This window comes from Bremia lactucae, linkage group LG15 (genome assembly GCF_004359215.1).
Source record: "Bremia lactucae strain SF5 linkage group LG15, whole genome shotgun sequence".
Classification (NCBI taxonomy): domain Eukaryota; phylum Oomycota; class Peronosporomycetes; order Peronosporales; family Peronosporaceae; genus Bremia; species Bremia lactucae.
The window spans coordinates 1,907,690-1,921,539 of NC_090624.1; the positions used below are offsets into that span (position 1 = coordinate 1,907,690).

The 13,850-nt window shown below is 44.4% G+C and overlaps 1 protein-coding gene across 1 annotated transcript; it reads right to left on the bottom strand.

Moving 5' to 3' along the window:
• Positions 1-320: 320 nt before the first annotated feature.
• On the bottom strand, positions 321-1,454 carry CCR75_002372 (uncharacterized protein; the record flags this gene model as incomplete). Its single annotated transcript, XM_067960469.1, has 3 exons — positions 1,155-1,454; positions 898-1,128; positions 321-538 (listed from the first exon to the last, which is right to left on the bottom strand). The coding sequence occupies exons 1-3, from the start codon at positions 1,363-1,365 to the stop codon at positions 321-323; spliced, it is 660 nt and encodes a 219-aa protein (XP_067819243.1). The 5' UTR covers positions 1,366-1,454.
• Between the last annotated feature and the right edge of the window lie 12,396 nt (positions 1,455-13,850).

A 13,850-nucleotide genomic window follows, 5' to 3' on the forward strand; every position in this document is an offset into this window, starting at 1 on the left:
TCCAGGTTCTTGCCGTCCGAAAGCACTGAGGCGTTGACTTGGAAGTTCTGCACAAGTCTATTCTTGTCGTAGTAGAACTTCATGCGTTGCGTTCTTGCGCTTCACTCATTCGGTCTTGCGCGGCCTTCAGCAAATCTTGCGCTTTTTTGTCCATACTTTTGAACTCAGGATCCGATGCCACATCATCTGGCAAATAGGGTACATACCCTAAATCCGCTTGAAAGGGTGACATTCTGATCGTAGAATGTATTCGTCGGTAGCTAGCTATAGTTATCTTTGTCTGAATAACGACGCCTTGAAGACAGTCTCCGATAAAGGATTTATTCTTTCCATCTGGCCGTCAGTTTGAGGTCGAAACGCGGATGACAGTTTTGGGTCCCAATCTCACACACAATACTCTGCCATAACGTAGAGGTGATTTTGGAATCGCGATCGGAAATAATGCTTGATAGGCCATGATCCACACGTAGTTCTACATGTACGCGTGGTCGATCTACGTTGCTTTGTCGGCTGTTTTTGTCGCAATAAATTTTACTCGCTTTGTGATGCGATCGACAATCACCATGCTGGCGTTGTTCCCTTCACCACTGGTGAGAAGTGACACGCGAAGTCCATCGACCGGTAGGTATATCTAACGGTTGCAGTAGTCCTGGCTATTTTGTTTGCCTTTCCTTATTGCGCTGGTACATCTTGCATGTATTGACATATCGCTGGATGTACTTCATCATCTTTGGCCAGTAGTATCACTTTCGTACTGCCAAGCAGGCTTTGTAACACCCAGGATGCGTGCCGTTACTGCATCGAGATTCTCACGGATGACTCGGTACTTGAGATCTCCGTCATTGGAATTGTACAGACGTGGTGTCTCGTCTTCTCCAGCTTGATAGTTCAGCATACTATCTTGTAAGGAATACTTGGGCATTGTATCTCCTTGTATCAACTCCTTGATTATCCATTGTAGCTCTCTGTTCCATAGATACATCGCTTTTGCTGTTTTAGCGACCGTCACCTTGTTTGGGACAATAGGTGCCACAATTTCACGATTCTGAGCAGTATCTAGTAGCTCTTGCAAGCCGACTTGGGCAGCGTTCCGCTCAAATTCCGATTTTTGTGATAATGCATCATCGACTATGTTGGTTTCGCCGGCAATCCACTTGAACAATGGTTGGAACTCAGCAAGCTCAATGAACCATCGTGCAAGTCGCCGATTCGTTTCTTCTGGGTTAAGATCATCTCAATGCTTTTGTGATCCGTTATCACCGTAAATGGTCGATCTCGATGGTATACTCGCCACACTCGAAGATCATGCATTATCGCGAGTAGCTCTAGTTTCCGAACAGGATAGTTCAACTTGGCTGGCTCCATCTTTCGACTAGTAAAAGCAATCGGATGCTCAAGCCCTCCCTCTTTGAAACAAGAAGTTCCCAATGGCGAACTTCGAGGTGTCCATTCGGCTGCCAAAAGGTTGGGTAAAGTCAGGAAGGCATAAAACCGGTGGCGATGTCAAGCGTCGTTTAAGCTCTTTAAAGCAGCTTAATCGATCGGTCGTGAGCTGGATGTGCTCTCGAGATCGTTTGCCTATGATACTATCGTGTAGTGGTCCGAGAACTAGGCAAAATTCTTACAGAACCGAGAGACGTACGCGGTTGTCCTTAAAAAGCTTTCGATGTGCTTTTCGTCTCGGGAATTGGCCAATCTGCGATAATCTTTACCTTGTCGGGGTCCATTCGGACGCCTTTTTTTCCTGACGAAGCCCTAGGCACGGAATCACTTCCACGCAAAACTGGCACTTGGACAACTTTATGCAAAGTTGTTGTTCCTCTCATCGCTTCAGCACTCTGTCTCAAGCCTAAATGTGTTCTTTTACATCTTACGTTGCGTGAAAAAGAAGATGTCGTCAAAGTAGATCTTCATAACGTCCTTAAGGGTACAAAAGACCTTTTGCACTATAAGATTAAACATCACAGGACTATCACTGAGTCCTAATGAAGTGGCAATGAATTTGAAAAGACCGTCAGGTGTTGAAAAGCTGTAAATGAGATATTCGATTCGCGTAGTTAAATTTGGTAGTAACCCCAAAGAAGGTCCATACATGAAAATAATTGGCTAACCGCCATGGTGTCGTAGGCGTGTTCATGTTTACCTGCACGAATGGCCAACTCTTGTCAATATAAAATTCAGAATTAATTCTCGAAGAATGCAGCCTACGACGCTACTCCAGTTTGATCCCCAACACGTAAAGATCATGTAACGAAACCGAACTCTAACTAAGATTGCTTTTGTCGCTCTCGCGATAGAATTTATCCGAAACCTCGAACACGGCGTCCAAGTCCACGCTGCATGCTGTCAACATTGGTATGGCTTGTCCGAAGTGGAAGACTGCTTTCAACAATTTCATTCCAGGTAGCTCGAAGCCATTTTGTGTGACGTAGTGGCAGTATTACCAGTAACTGCACTACGCCATAAGACATAAATACAAATGCATAATTGTCTCTTCCAACATTTCTGGATATAATACTACAAGGAAGGTATACCTAAACGTGATTGGCCCAAAATCTACTAAGAACACTTACTATTCCGTATGAAATATGTTCCAAGATACCTTAAGATACCTGAACTCCCACAGACATCTGGAACATTTCAAGTTATGTCCGTTCCTGAAAACAAGGATGTAATTTAGGAAATGATACGGCTACGCGAACGGAACCGAGATATCGACTGGGGAACCGGAAGAGTTTCGCCTCCACCAAGGTGAACAACTTCAAAGAAGCTCAACTTAGAGTGCCCAAACAACGTCTAGTTTAACGTGTACATGGACGACGTGCAGATCGCGTAGCACAGAGCCGGGAGATCTTCAGATATTTCGGCAGCATGGCCATATGGGACAAGATGGCACGACGCGTCTTATTACATCTAAGCAAATGCTCAAGACGCTGCGCTATGAAAAAGATATCGAAACCATCTTTGTCGTCAATCCGCATGACTCAAAGATTGTAGAACGCTTTAAGAGTCAAGCATGGAAGCTCTCGAGGGTAAATCAGCGACCTTTTCACTAAGCAAGTATGCTAATACCGTTTTTTCTCAGAGCTTCCGAATTCGACCAACTACATCGGCTTGTTCAGCTCCGACGTTCTGTGTCAAGAAACCTATGCGCTGGCGCATTGTACATGACTATCGGCAGCTAAAAGTGGCAATCATCTTGCCGGCAATAACAATGCCGCGCAAGGAAGACTATTGTTGACAGCGCGTTTGACGCTGTAAATGCTCTCGACTTCATGATTTAGTAAGCGCCGCTAATGCGGCGTTCATCCGAAACTTGCGATCGAAAGTTTGATTCTTAACATTCTGCTTAACTAACTAAGTGCCGCTATAAGTTGAGCTATCAGCCTCTGTTAAAAAAATAAAACCATTGCTAGGACGGACGGTGAAGTCGCTCAAGCGGTCACTTTAGGGCCATCACTAGTGGCGGACGTTGATGTCTTTTTTAAGGACCCGGTATCGCCACACATCCCTATTGGTATCGCCACAGTTATATTAGAAATCCGGCATAGCAATACCCTCAAATTTAATCATTCACGGGAGCCAGTATCACCTCGCCCTATTGGTGTCGGCACACACCCTAAATTATTGTTTTCCTCCCATGCAGTGGAATGATTCATACCATGAAATTATTTTATGTTATCATTAATCTATATTTCATCAACAAGCGTGCCGGCCCTCTATTTGAAATCATAAACTTAATATGAGCTTTTCGCTCATTGTTGGCTTGAACTTTTTTGTGTGTAATAGTTCAAGCCAACAGTGAGCGAAAAGCTTTCTATAATAGGTAAATATTCTAACAGTTAAAATGCGTTCACAAATGATGTGATAGCTAGTTAATACATCCGGTTTCGAATAACATTTCGAATATCGTAAACATATAAATCATTTCTTGCAAAACGGTAACTTTTTTGCGTTGAGGATGATAACTAAATTTGGATTTTCTTTAAAAAGCTTGGGTAAATTTCAGATACTTTGCTCCTGAAATGATTTTTTTCGAATATTCGTGTACAAGAAGATGCTCTGCTGTAAAAGTTTTTTCTTTTTGCTGAGAAAAGTAAGCACTGTGAATGCTGACGCATTGTGTGCGCCGCATTCAAATTGCTCTTTTCCATTGACTTTTTGCCTGTAGGTACGTTTGCCTACTATGTTAACGGTGTATTAGTTCCATATAAGCAGAAAAGAGTCAGATCGTCGGATCAGTACATTTACTTCAGTCGTAACGAGGTGTCCCGTTACATGAGTAGTATTTCCTATAAACATACTATGTACGAGGAACATAGTAAAAAAGTATAGCTTTAGTATCATTTAATAGTTTTTTATTAGTAGTATTTACCAAATTTTTGGTAGTATTAAAGTGACAATATGACAGCTCTTTTGATTGGTTATATAAATTAGAAAAAAAGCTAATCTTTACTAGACACGATTGGGTGGCACACGGAGGCGCTGTACATAGTGTGATATTAGTATTTTCAAGGCATATTAATACAATCTTATTTTTTTCCTATGATATAGCCTTTAGAATCGAATTATTTTCACCGGTGTCAGTGATGGTTGGCTATAACTGAAGCAAAAGTAGCGAAGGTATCAATGGCTGAGTGATTCAGCACTAGAATTAGGACCGTAAGGAACGTGGACCGATAGGGGTGGGCTATATGGTGTCATATCGCCGGAGATAGTTAAACAAATATTCACTGGATGGCCGCCACGCCCACCCGCGCGTAGGATGTGTTATTTATGTGTGAACTGGTGCTACTAGCCAAAAGACCTCACAGTATAGGGATGGGGTGTAATGTCCTCTACAAGTCAATGTAGAGTTATTGTACCTCCGGGTGATCTGTTGTAACGGGCTGAGAGCCTGTTATTACCGTCTTACACCATAAAGCTTTAAGGAAGCGCTCTATTTATAAGGGAAAACTAACTCTGTATATATTTTGCTTTTAGTTTTTATCTCGTACAAATAACCCAACTGTCCCCTTGCTCCTGGGTACCACTCAAAGACAAGTACACTTATCATTGGCTTATTCAATTAATTTTGGCACCCCAATAATGTTGACCGAAATAAATGACTTGCAGCATCCGCTAATCAGATACTGCAGTTTACATACAAATGTAATTATGTATTCAAGTTAAAACTACTTATGTAATGTGTTGCCCTATTAAATCACCCCACTTTAAGTTGCGTTTACCACAGATAAAGTGTCAATTTCAAAAGTGCGTGTACGCAGCGACTCTCCCAACTTAGGTCGTCAGGCAACAACACGAAGAGAGCAGGAGCCGCACGTCATAGATGAAGACCACACGCCATGAACCTTGTATAGACTTGGTGGTGCTGACCAACCCAGACCACTTGAATTCATGAAGGCACTCTTTGCGAGATACCATTCAGCGATAGGCAAAGAAACCGACGACTCATTCTCCGACAACGTGCTGCAACGATCATGGTATACGTTCATCAGACGCTGGAATGCCAGTCGACGTGAAGGACATTCCTTCACGGCCTGGATGGAATAACGCGAAAACAGACGTTACGATCACGTAATTGGAGAATCACGCTGTCGGATCTGTTCACACAGTCCCCATCGGCTGCCATATGATCGTTACGGGCGCTCACGCAACCGCGGCCGAGGGTCATACTGTCCGTATGCTCCCTAGCCTCGTATAGATTTCCGAGTCGCTCGGGAGATCGTCACCGCTGGATAGAGCTGCTTGCGAGTGCAACGGCTTGCGAGATCGTGGATAAGAGCAACAAATTTGTACGCATTCTTCGTCTTCACATCGGACTCATAGTCCGTCTTCACATCGGACTCATAGTCCGCCACCACGTCGGGAAATTCTGAGCCAACGTACTTCGATGCACCCACGTATCGTCAGCAGGCGAATATTCCAACCAACAACCTTAATAATGCGTCTCGGCTCAAGGCTTCGTGTGCGCCGAGTCATTACTCGGCGCCTGGGAACGGCGATTTTCGTGACCAACGATACGATCGACGATCCAGCGTCCTGCACCAGATGTATCGACCAGTGTAGGAGGAGCATCATCTGCGATGATAAGCGCCGATATACACTATCGGTCTCCTGATTATTCGTACGACAAGCTGCACTTTCTGCGAGCCAAAACTGAAGAGGCGAAAAACGGACTACTGGACGCTCGGAAATGACCGAGAGTGCTTGTGACCACGCGACTGCTGCGGTCGGAGGACCTCGGCAGAACAAGTCTGCACGTGTTATGCCGGACTGGGACCCATTTGTTGTTCGCGTCGTCTTCAAGGAATGTCGGACTTTAAGCCGGCGCCAAAAAGCGGAGAAGGTTTGATGGGAGGTTCCCCGATAGATATGCATTGAGGCACTTCACATAGACAGATCCATAGACGAAAAGATCGTACCCTTAGACATAATATCTATGATTACGTCTTTTCTCGGTATAGGCGCTTGAGCCGGTACTGTTGCAGCATTTAGTTTGTTGAATGCGTGCACTATCCGCCACCCTCCTGTGGCCCTTCGCACACAGAAGGTCGGAGAGCTATGTGGGGGGGGGTGACTCCCTCACATGGCCCGCTTTTACCCGATTGGTGAAGAATTTATCGATCGCAAGTACTTGATCACGAGGCAGTAGCCACTTCTTCATGACACAGTACTTCGAGCCCGGTTTGAGCTCGATCTCATGTCGAGTGCGTTTATCCTTAGGCAACTCGCATGGAACTTTTTCAGAAAATACAACCCTGAATTTAATCAAATCTTTATATAGAGGATTTGTCTTAAGTGAATTCCAGGATTGAGTAGTATATCTCAATCCGAGTCTTCACATCGAGGACACTTTCGTCCATCGACGAGCTGCTGAACACCCGTTCGTTCTCTGCAAAAATTACCGCTGACGGTATATCGGTTACGTAATCCTCCTCTGTGACGAGTACGCAGATCTGCTTGATTTTACCAGCATGTAGATCTCTCAATAACCGCTTAGGATCTAAGGTTGGTAATTGAGTGATCTCTGAAGTTAACTTCGGGAGGCGCATACAGATCAAGAGTATAAGCGCCTACTCTCGAACCGTCACTAACCAAGGCATTCAAAGTCTCAATTTTTTCCTGGGATTTATCCACAGGCTGCCGAGGGATTAATCCCTCGGGATCTAGAAGTCTAGGAACTTCAACTATTTGAGGAGATTTCTCTTCAAGAACGTGGGGATTTATTCCCTCAACGTCTTCCAACTGTGATTGTGCTATCACAGTCGGATCCTCTACGGTCGACTCTCTACTCAAGCTATGATCATTGTGTTGTCCATTTTGGACAACTGGTATCGTCATTGAATGTCGCCGGCTAGGCGTACATTCATGTCTCAATCCACTCGACTTATTCGAGTGGTGGACCCTTGGCGCTGCCTGTGCATTCGCACAGCCGCCGGCAGCTGACTCCACAGGGTGATTATTAATCACGTGGTGCTCTTGTTCAGTTGTACTAACGAATGTACCACAAGTGAGGCCAGCATACTCACTTGAAGTACATCCACACGCTTCTGAACGCTCCAAGACGTTCATTAGATGGCCATCTGATGAACAAGTGGCAGGCATTTTTACGGATCGATGCTGCCAGCTGATCCTTTGCTCATATTTTCTGAGCCAAGGCAGACCTAGGATGACATCAAATTTGTCATCCAATTCCAGTACGATGAAATCATCATCGTACGGAAAATCTTTTAACTTGTAGTAAAAAATTCACTACGCATTTCATTATTGTTATTGTTGCGCTTGTCGCTAAACACACCGTCATCCTCGTTGGAGTGATATCGCGCGCAACATATTTGAGCCTACGACCCTCTAGCGACTGGCGAAGAATAAAGCTTTTCGATGCTTCACAGTCCACTAGGGCTCTAAGTGACAAATCACTTGTCATTTTTAATTTTAAGGTGATGAGGAACACCTCATCACCAGGTGCAGAGACACATAATGATTGTGTGTCTGGAGCAACTTTAGTCAAGAGATTTGCAATTTCTCTTGAGGTTACTGGATCAGTAGGGCGTTGCGCCCCCTACTGACCCTGACCGTTTTTGGCGGTCCGCCTCGCTGTTGCGATTTCACAATAACGTCGGACCCGCGGCCGTTGCCCTTTTTGGCATACGGTCTAAAATTACGTTTAGTACCTTTCGGTGCTGGGCGTGGGGCACTACACTCATGAGCGTAGTGTCCTAACTTTTGACAGCGATTGCATTTCTGCAATCTCTTGTTATTCAAAAAGCGAGGTTTCTCGCTTTCGACATATGAGAGGTCCACGGGTTCTGGACCTTCTAACTCGTGTCGCCTTGGTGGACGATATGATGACGAACTAGCTTGAGCCTGTCTCAAGCTAAAGTCCTCCTGTTCCGCAACGGATATTATTTCTTCAAGCGTATCCAGTTCCAAGCGGAACAGGTGGGTCTTTACGGGGCTAATTGTAAGACCTTGCATGAACACCGTGATCAACGTGTGTTCATGAACTGGGTTGTTTGTGATACAAGTCGCTAAGAGTCGTATGTTCTGGGCATAAGCGTAAACATCACGCTTGCATTGCTTAAGTTTTAGAAGCTCTGAACGAGCTCTGAACTCAGCCCTAGGCGGTTCAAACATCTGTTTGATCCAGGCTTTAAGAGACTCGAGCGAACCAAAGACATATGGTTCGCGCAACTTAAGGCCTAATGCCCAAGTTATGGCACAACCTGCCAAATTTGACTGAGCAAAAGCGACTTGCATTTGCTCGTCGACGATGTGACGAGCCCTTATGGCATTGTCCACTTCGACAAATCATTGAAAGAGGGAGTCTTCTTCGACTCCCCTATACTTAGAAATGTCAATTCTTAAGGTTTCAGACGCATGTGCGTCATCGCAGGTACAGAGGTCTGTACGAGCTGTAACCTCAACAGTTCTGCCTGTTTAGAGCCTCGCGGATTAAGCAAGGCTACATTCTCCTTCGCCTCGTCAAGTTCATGTTGTATGAACTTGGCGATGGCTGAATGGAGGGCAAATCTGTCCAAACTGGACAGCATGGCCAAGATGGCATCGTTCGACCGCACTCCTTTCTATGTCACTTGGAAAGGAGTAGCTATCACGCGACACGTGATGAGTATTTCCATTATCATCAAACATGGACATGTTATATGATGGAACTGTGTTCCTTGGACGGACTACAAAGTGCTACCAGGTGTAACGGGGCACTGCCGACTTGTACTGCTTCAGTACAAGTCCACTTCGCACTGTCTCAGTGCGAGTGGTGCCTCACGTCACTTCACGTACACTAGTACGTGCAGAGGAAGTCTTCTCGTTAAACGCTTGATTTAAAGAGGGTTTAATGAAAACTGTATTAATATAATCAAGCTCTTCTTGTCTATCTACTTAATACTAACTTAATTATAAACTAATACAAAATATGTACGAAAAGTATTATCTGTCTTTCTCTTTGCGCGCGTCCAGCGCTGACTGGACCGCGGAGAAAGTAGATATAATGGTCTATATTCACCAATAGATAAGCCTTTATAATACTACCATGTAAAGTAATTTTCTCCAAATATTATGAACCTTTTAAATAATATATCAACTAACAACCTTTAAGTGTTCATTTCATGTAAAGATGCACCCCGTTCAATAGAGCCTTGCTTGTATTAAGATTTTTGAAAGCTGATGTCGCGCGATTTGCTTCAGCCTATTTACAACAACAACGAATGTATATATTCCGAAAAAGATTTTAACATGAATGAATAATTCGACTAAGTATACCAGCTTTTCTTTGTTTAGAATATTTAGCGAATAACTGGTATCAACACACACCTTCTGGAATCGCAACGCTACCCTAAGTGAGATTAGGCAACCGGTGTAGCCACACAACCTATTTTTAATTACCTACCTCCGGATTGATGACACAGGATTAATGAATATAACTTCTCGGTAACTGGACTTCATATTGAGTAGCCTTTAGGCAGGCCTTTTGGGCTATGTTCAAGGAGAAAGGTATACCGGATGCGCTATCTTGCCGTGAATTTTCGAAACTTACCAAGCCCGTGTGTGCCGAGGCCGGCTTGCGGTGGATCGAAAGCGATGATATAACAAACCGCTTGCACGGGCTACCTTTCAATACTACCTTTCAATAGCAAAGCAGCCTTTTGGCGCCGTATCATTCGCTGGCATGTTCTACATGACTGTTTGTGCGATGCCACCAATTAAACAGTTTTGTCCCACCAATTGTTCATACGCGCGTAATTTTCCTAAAAGAAGATATTATTTTTCATAATTCCTGCAAGAAGCCTTAATTCTAGAAACCACACCATTCCCTATGTTAAAGCAGTCTAATTGAGCTCAAAAATTGGCCTCATTTATGCAACAGGAAAAAATCTGATGATTTGAATTTGTGGCATGCACAAAATTTAAATGCATGGAGTGCGAATCCAATCTTCTTTTCATGGTATCGGCGTTTGACCAGGTACCGTCGCAGTGCTCAATTTATTATACGCATGCACAAACCGCCACTGTAGGCGGGCACGTCATAATGTGGCCACGCTCTACTTAGACACATACCCCACCACAGCGAGGAAGCGGTTTAACCAGCTTCACTTGCGTGCAGTGAGGTAGTTGTTGTGGGCGCGTTAGCGACCTCACCCAACGCACTAAGTACTTTAGTTAAGTGTCGTCACGGGAGCGGTAATCCAGCTCCTCGTGCGCCCTTACAAAGTAGAAAGTAATTTTCAGACTGATTCATATTTAATCGCATTAAATATAAATTTGTATTTTTACCAATCAAAATTTCACCTCTATAGATAACACTTATTATGTATTGCGAGCGTTATTTATTAAAATACCTCGCGTAACGGATGACGCTAGGCGTCATCCCTCCTAAATGTGAATGCACCTATCTGCATCGTATAAACAAGGGTCGGTCACAAGGGTCGGTCACAAATGTGAACCACACCCGAGTGGTGGGTCTAATTACTTTAATTAAGTAATTGAGCATCGTCTTAAGTACACCAAGTGTACTTAACGGGGACTGTGTAACATTAGGGCAACTTTAGCCCGTTACAGCCACCCTCCTGTTGCTTTACAAATACAGAAGGTCGGAGAGCTATTTGGGGGAGTTGATGGCCCCTGCCAAGCGATCAGCATAGAATTTAACGATCGCTAAAAACTTGTTCATGAGGCAATGGCCACTGCTTATGACATAGTTTATTGAGCCTGGACTCAGGTCGATTATGTGTCGAATTGTCTTTTTCCTTTAGGAAATCGCACGGCACAGACTTAGGCAATGCATCCTTTGATTCGACCAAATTTTTATGCAAAGGGTTTGTGTTCAAAGACTCCCAAGCTTTAAACGCGAGACTTTTAATCCAAGTCTTCACATCGAGGAAGCTTTCGACCATCTATGAGCTATTAAGAATCGTTTCGTTCACAGGAAATACTTTTACCGACCGAGGGTCGGCAACGTAATTGTCATCTGTGACAGGTACCCAGATCTGCTTGACTTTGCCACTACTCAGATCTCGCAAGAACTGTTTCGGCTCTAGCGTTGGTAATTGAGTTATCTCCGAAGTTAAATTTGAAGGCGCTACCAAATCAAGTGTGTAAGCGCCTACACTCCATTCGTTTATTTACTAAGACATTAAATGTCTCAATATCTTCTTTGTACGTTTCTTAATTGCCAAAGGTTCCTGGGAACCTTTGACCACAGTTTTTCGTGGACTTATTCTCACAGAAATTATTCGGAAAGTACCCAACACCAACTGCATCTAGCTATAGTTGTGCTACCACAGCAAAATCCCTTCAGATGGACTCTTTAGTCAATCTTGGACTTTCGACTGTCTCTTATAGACAGGGTTTTTAAATTTTCTTGGATCAAGCAAGCATCCTTTTTTCGCACACTAAACTTATTCGAGTGATCGAATTTCGACGCTGCCTGCTTGTGCACAGCCCCGGTAACTATGTCCACGTCACAATGGTAGACCTTCGATGCTGCGTGTGCTTGTGCACAGCCGTCGGGATCTAACACCACAGTATGCTGGGTTTCACACTGAGGCCTCGTGCAGTCATGCAAACGACCGAAGCACAAGTGAGGCCATCGCACTTACTCGTAGGACATCCACACGCTCGTCGATGCTCCAAGACGTTCATCAGTTGGCCATCTGATAGACAAGAGACAGGCATCGTCACGGCTTGATGCTGCCAATTTATACATGTCTCGTATTTTCTGAGCCATGGTAATCCAAGGATGACATCAAATTTGTCATCCAAATCTAGTACGATGAATTCATCGGCGTACTTCTTATTATTTAACGTGTATTGGATACCAACTACACGTTTCGTAACCTTTACAGATGCGCCTGTTGCTAGGCGCACTGTCATCCTCGTTAGAGGGGTATCGCGCTCGATAAATTTGAGTCTGCGATGCTCTAGCGATTGGCGTCTAATAAACTTATTTGACGCCCTACAATCGACTAGGGACTATATAAGCAACTTATTTGACACTTTTATTTTCAGGGTGATGAGTGTAAGCGCATTTCCTGGGGCAATTACACACAATGTTTGTGTATGAGAAGCGACTTCCGTTAAATGACGTGCAAATTCTTTTGACGTTAATGGATCAATAGGGCGCTCCGCACCTACTGACCCCGACCATGTTTGACGATCCGCCTCGCCGTTGCGAATTCGCAATAGCGTCGGATCTGCGTCCTCAGCGAAATGTCGGTCTTTTCGCTTAGTGCTTTTATGAAATTGGTCGTGGGGCAATACATAGGCGTAGTGGCCCGTCCATTGACATCGATTACTTTTTCGTAACCATTTGTAACTTGAAGAGCGAGGATTCTCGCTCTCTACATACGAGAGGTCTTAAGGCTTAAGACCTCCGCTTTCTTGTCGTCTCTGAGGGCAATAAGCTCCAGAATGAACAAAAGACTGTTTGAGGCTAAAGTCTTTCTCTTCTTCTATAGAGATCGCTTGGCCAAGCAACTCTAATTGTAGCCGGAACTGGGGTCTTAACAGGTTCGTCTGCAAGCCTTTTTACCAACACAGTTACTTGTACTTGTTTATTAATCGGATAACTAACGATACAACTGACCAGGTATCGTGTATGTTGGCATAAGCATGAATGTCATGCTTGCCCTGCTTAAGATCCAGGAGCTCGACTCGAGCCCTGATTTCGGCGCGTGGCGGCTCAAATATTTCTTTGACCCGGGTCTAAAGCCCTTATACGATCTAGACTAATAGGTCGTGAAGCTTGAGCCCCAAGGCCCAAAATTTGGCACATCCGGCTAAGTTGGACATGCCAAATATCAATTTCGTCGCATCATCACTGATACGACGAGCTTCTATGGCGTCGTCGAACTCGAACAACCATCTTAAAAAGGAGTCGCCTCCGACTGCCTTAAACTTACAGATTTTTACTCTTAAGCTTTCGGGTCGACGCGGAAGCGTCGGCTTATTAGCAGCATATACATGGTGCTGTTTCAACAGGTTCAACTGTTGAGCACTCTATTCTTTTAACACCTCCGCGTATTGAGAGCCTTGCTAATGAAGCAAGTTTACTATCTTTTAGGCTTCGTCGAGCTCATGTTGTATCAACTGGTTACGGCTGCATGCTGTTCATCTCTACCCAGAATGTACAGCACGGCGCCAACGGCTGGCCCTCACGACCGAACTGATTTGTTCAATCGCTCTCCATTTCGGGTCACTTAAATAAGTTCATCTTCCACGCGTTGCGCGATAGCCTTCTTGAGGGTCTTGAAAGCTCCTCCTTTTTCATCCAACATGTCCATGTTGGATGGAACGTGCGGAGGTCGCTGAACGGACTACAAAGTGCTACT